Source organism: Cebus imitator, unplaced genomic scaffold (genome assembly GCF_001604975.1).
Source record: "Cebus imitator isolate Cc_AM_T3 unplaced genomic scaffold, Cebus_imitator-1.0 Scaffold171, whole genome shotgun sequence".
Classification (NCBI taxonomy): domain Eukaryota; kingdom Metazoa; phylum Chordata; class Mammalia; order Primates; family Cebidae; genus Cebus; species Cebus imitator.
In genome coordinates, this window is record NW_016107486.1 from 893,787 (window position 1) to 899,635 (window position 5,849).

The following is a 5,849-nucleotide window of genomic DNA, read 5'->3' on the forward strand; positions in this document are numbered from 1 at the left end:
AATTTGTTACACCAATATAAGATCTTGTTGGTTTCTCTCATTCCAAATACAAGTGTGCTATTGGTTCACTTTGAGGAGTTTTTCAAGCCTTTTCCCCTTATTATCTATGAAGAGGTTGTTACTAGCTGCAGTTCAATTTGTAGACAGTGCATTTGCCTAGTACATTAGCTCTAGGCAAATGCACTCTAATTTGTGAATATAATTTTACTTCTTATAAAGCATTCATTTGGCCTTCTCAACCTCATTTGTGAATATCTGTACAAACTGGCTGTCTGTATTTTACCTGTAACCTATTTGATAGAAGATTCTATTAGGACCATCTGCTCAGTTCATAATTAGCTCTCTTTAGTATTACCCCTATCCCCAGTGGTAAACTCCAAATAGACATTTGCTATAATTTGCAGTTGATGCTTTGGTTACCGTGGAAGGACACTGATCAAGGTAACACCAATTAGATTTGGAATTTTGAATTGAGACTGAAGTAAAGATGGAAGTCAGGAAACAATCTTGACTATATATATTTATCTATATATCTTTATGGTATATCTGTCTGCCTATCTGTGTATCTATGAGAGAGAAGCATCATACAAGAAAATGGTAAAACATAGGGAAAGTGTTTCTAAAATCAAGTTAAACATCTTTTTTATTTTTGATTGTTTATTTTTTGAGACAGTGTCTCACTCTATCACCCAGGCTGGAGTACAGTGGTGTAAGCATAGCTCACTGTAGCCTCAACCTCCTGGCACAAGTGATCCTCTTGCCTCAGCCTCCTGAGTAGCTGGGACCTGGCTTATTATTATCATTAATTTTGAGACTGGGTCTTGCTCTGTCACCCAAGCTGGAGTGCAGTGGCATGATCACATTTCACTGCAGCCTTGACCTCTCTCTGTCTCAAGCAGTTCTCCCACCTCAGTCTCCCTAGTAGCTGGGACTACAAGCATGTACCCACCACCCCAGCTAATTTTTTTTTTTTTTTTTTTTTTTTTTTTTTTTTTTAGAGACTGGGTTTCACCATGTTGCCCAGACTGATCTCAAAATCCTTGGCTCAAACAATCCTCCAGCCTGGGCCTCCAACAGTGCTAGGAGTATAAGCATGAGCCACTGCACCTGGCCTAAGTATCTTTTTTTAAAAAGAAAAAAAAGAAGAAGGGTCTGGTGTGGTAGCCCACTCCTGTGATCCCAGCACTTCAGGAGGCCAAGGCGGTGGATCACCTGAGATCATAAATTCAAGACCAGCTGGCCAACATGGTGAAACCCTGTCTCTATTAAAAATACAAAAATTGGCCGGGCCCAGTGTCTCACACTTGTAATCCCAGCACTTTGGGAGGCCAAGGCGGGCTGATCACCTGAGGTCAGGAGTTTAAGACCACCCGGGTCAACATGGCAAAACCCTGTCTCTACTAAAAGTACAAAAGTTAGCCAGTTGTAGTGGCTGGCACCTGTAATCCCAGCTACTCAGTGGGCTGAGGCAGGAGAATCGCTTGAACCGGGGAGGTGGAGGTTACAGTGAGCCGAGATCACGCCACTGCACTCCAGCCTGGGCAACAAGAGAGAGACTCTGTCTCAGAAAAAAAAAAAAAAAAAAATGAGATAGCACCACTACCTTCAAGCCTGGGCAACTAAGCGAAACTGTCTCCAAAAATAAAAATATTGGCATTTTGGGTGAGGAAAGCTTGAAATTATACCTAAAGACAAAGTATACCATACAGCAATTATCTGTTGAAAATATATTTTTATTATAAACAACATAAACACTTCCTAACACATTTTGCAAATATGCATTTTATTTTCTTTGCCTGAGTTTATGAACAGTTTCTCTGAGCACAATAGTTCTTCCTTTGATGGCTGATCATATCTTCAATAAGTGCCAAGCACCCTCCACAAATATCAGTAGGCACTGTGGGAAGTGTGGGGGATTTTTTAAATGCAGAGAAAAGCATCATTCCATATCTCAAGGGATCACAATCTAGTAAACTGTTTATAAAAAAAAAAAAATTTGGATGTCTCTCCTTTAATATATACTTCCAATTTATAAGATATATTTTATTTCATGCTATGTAAGTCTTTAAATAGCCTATATGTCCAAAGCAAACTGGACAATTAAGATAATTAGCTAGGTAAAATAGGGTTAAATGCAACTTTTAGTCTTAAATAATCAAATAGTTTATGAAAAAGGGAGGCGATGGCCTTAGATTATTTTGATGACAATTTTAACTTTGTAATGTGTGACTTCTGAAAAGCCTGAAATATTTTAATAAGAAGATATCATTCTTCTTTATCCTTTATGATATGGAAAGGACTATTTGTCTTATATGAGAGCAGCCCTTTAGTCATGGCCAAAAGTGAAAATTGAACAGAATCTAAAGGCCACACCTACTTTTCTCTCAACTTTTGTCTCCTGTCTTAAGTAACTTTGATATTTTCTTAGTGTCTGTGTGAAGAAGGGCATGTACATCTGAATATTCTCAGTGCAAAATGAAAATTATTTATTTGGAAGTTACAGTCTATTTATTACAGACATTTTCCTTTGGGTTATTTATGTATGGCTCTCCCAAAATTCCATTTTCATGCCATTTTATACTTTTTAGTAAGGATGATTTATTATTTATATGAATGTGATTTACTTTTATGCCTTTGTAAAATTTCCTTATAAATATATTTTAAAACTATGCTCTCATTGACAGAACATGTGTCCCATTTGTGGTGTGGGAAATATCATCAACCATTGCTTCTCTACAGCAGCAAGAGTCAGGCGCTCCTTAGAGATCCTCCATTTCATTACTAACATTCTTCAATGTGGTTCCAGCCACGCATGGTCATATAGATACTACATATTCAAAGATAACTTACTGATGCTTGTTCACAGAACCAAGCTTTCTCCTGATAGCCCTCCTTCCCCCACTCCATACTTCTGGAAGTATTAACCCAAATGCTCTTCAGGATTTAAATAACAATTTTTAAAAAGACACTCAACACCACAATATGGAATTTGCTGGCATGACGCGAACAATACGCTTGCTCCAGATGCTGTATTCAAACTGTATGGGTCCGTTGAAAAAATAGATATAACCTACAAGAAAAAGCATAAAGACAATTTCAGAGTTTGGAAATAATCAGGTTTTAATCCAGTTAATATTAAGAATCCAATCTCTTAGATCCCATTTGGAGGAATTTCAACCTTTTTCTTTTTAAACTCTATTCAGGCTTTAATGTACTGCTCATAGTTATTCCTTTATAAATTTTTTATCTTTTTATTTTTATTTTTTAGTTGTTCTTTTAAGGTGCAAATCTACCTAGCTCTCCTAAATTGTCTCCTAAGTTGTCTTGCCATGAGTTTCAGTTTTGCTACTTCGATTATCGATTTTTGTTTCATTTTGTTTTTTGCTTTTTTGTGAGATGGAGTCTCACCCTATTGCTCAGGCTGGAGTGCAGTGGCACAGATCTGGCTCACTGCAACCTCTGTCTTCTGAATTCAAGTGATTCTCCTGCCTCAGCCTCCCGAGTAGCTGGGATTACAGGCGTGCACCACCACGCCCAGCTAATTTTTTTTTTTTTTTTTTTTTTAGAGACTGGGTTTCACCATGTTGCCCAGACTGATCTCAAAATCCTTGGCTCAAACAATCCTCCAGCCTGGGCCTCCAACAGTGCTAGGAGTATAAGCATGAGCCACTGCACCTGGCCTAAGTATCTTTTTTTAAAAAGAAAAAAAAGAAGAAGGGTCTGGTGTGGTAGCCCACTCCTGTGATCCCAGCACTTCAGGAGGCCAAGGCGGTGGATCACCTGAGATCATAAATTNTTTTGTATTTTTAGTAGAGACGGGCTTTTGCCATGTTGGTCAGGCTGGTCGTGGACTCCTGACCTCAAGTGATCTGCCTGCCTTGGCTTCCCAAAGTGCTCAGATTACAGGCACTCTGGCCCGATATTTGTTATCAGTTAACAGTAATACCTCTTTTCATGATTAAAGTAGGTCAGCACGGTCAGGCCTGTAATCTGAGCACTTTGGGAGGCTGAAGTGGGTGGATTGCTTTAGGCCAGGAGTTCGAGACCAGGCTGGCCAACATGGCAAAACCCCATCACTACTAAAAATACAAAAATCAGCTGGGTATAGTGGCAGGCACCTGTAATCCCAGTTACTCTGGAGGCTGAGGCAGGAGAATGTCTTGAACCTAGGAGGCAGAGGTTGTAGTAAGCCAAGATTGTGCCACTGAACTCGAGCCTGGGTGACAGAGAGAGACTGTCTCAAAAAAAGAAAAAATGCTGAGAACATAATTAAAGTAAAAAATCGCTATATAGTTATGGTAGTTATGAGTCTTCATATATAAATTACTTTCCACTCCATGCCCAGTTTGAATTCTGGTAATATCCTTTGCATTTTGGCATCTTTAATCATAGGTTAAAGTAATGTTGAAGGCTTGGCATCTCTTATTTATAGAATTAGCAATCATTAAGTAAAATTCTTATTTATTCTAAGCAGGTTATTTTTTTGTTTGCTGTCTTTGTAGGTAGTCACACAGGAATGGTTAATTCCTTAACTGCCATACATTTATTAGCACATCTAGGTCCTAGATAAAAATCCTTTGTATGGAGAAGAGTTTTGAAGGGCTACAGAAGCTCCTCTGTAAAGTCAACACAATGTAACTACTTACCATTTTTCTCGTAGACAGCGTCTACTTTATCACCAATTCCTGGGAAGTCTTCTTCTATTAGTCTCGGATAGTCTTTATCCATAATCTGGTTAGTATCATCATATCTATTTAATAAGAAAAGAAACTTGTAAGTCAGTTACATTTCTTAGAAAGTACCTTAGAAGTAATACTATAGATACAATGGCATCTTTCAAAATTGACAAGAATTTTAAATTTTTAATCCATTTAAAACATCTGGTAGCTTTTTAAAATTAGGAATGAGCATACTCAATGTACAGTGGGTGCTTGATGACTATTCGTTGAATTGCCTGAAGGCCATCTTTTTAAAGAGAGTTACAAGCTCATTTCCATTTCACAAATGATGTATCTGTTAGAAAAGCATGTCATAAGGAAAGTGTTCTTAAGCATGAAATAAATGCATGTTTGTGCATATAACAATTATCTATTGATCCCCCACTATGTGTGAGACAACTTGCTAAGTACAGTAATGGCTAAAAAAATATTTAAGGTTTAATTTCTGTACTAAAAAGTTGTCGAAGCTTACGGTAACACTAAAGGTAGGAAGAGAAGCATAGCTTTCCCCTTCCATAACAGCATATTTCAAGCTCCTTCTCCCCTGCCCACAGCCACACCCTAACCAGGCAAACATATCCTAAAATAAACTTAGGAAAACAGGCTCCCATAAGGTGCCACTACTGTTACTGAAGAGAGCTTTTTGTGTATCCTGGAGGTATGTTCAAACAAGTATAAGGTAAGAACCACTGAACTACCTACCAAGAAAGCTAAGGCATGTATATATACAACTGCAACACCAGGGAATAAAAGTTAAGCACAAGCAAGTAATCATGAAATGTCATGGAAGTTCATGTCATGAAAGTACAGGAAACCAGGCAATAACTTCTGAATAAAGAAATCAAAAAAGACTTTGTAGCCAGATGTGGTGGCTCACACCTGTAATCCCAGCACTTTGGGAGACCAAGGCGGGCAGAACATGAAGTCAGGAGTTTGAGACCAGCCTGACCAACATGGTGAAACTCTCTACTAAAAATACAAAAATTAGCCAGGTGTGGTGGTGGGCGCCTGTAATCCCAGCTACCCAGGAGGCTGAGGCAGGAGAATCTCTTGAACCTGGGAGACGGAGGCTGCAGTGAGCCGAGATCATGCTACTGCACTCCAGCTGGGCGTCAAAAGCAAGACTATCTC

General features: G+C 38.7%; 1 protein-coding gene across 1 annotated transcript in view; it reads right to left on the reverse strand.

Moving 5' to 3' along the window:
* Positions 1-1,715: 1,715 nt before the first annotated feature.
* The window catches only part of MMP13 (matrix metallopeptidase 13), a 16,129-nt gene continuing 11,995 nt past the window's right edge, over positions 1,716-5,849 (reverse strand). The window contains exons 10-11 of the mRNA XM_017544770.2: positions 4,647-4,750; positions 1,716-3,070 (exon numbers count right to left, since the gene is read on the reverse strand). Coding sequence (XP_017400259.1) covers positions 2,970-3,070; positions 4,647-4,750 — 205 coding nt within the window. The 3' untranslated portion in view covers positions 1,716-2,969. The remainder of the gene's footprint in view (positions 3,071-4,646; positions 4,751-5,849) is intronic.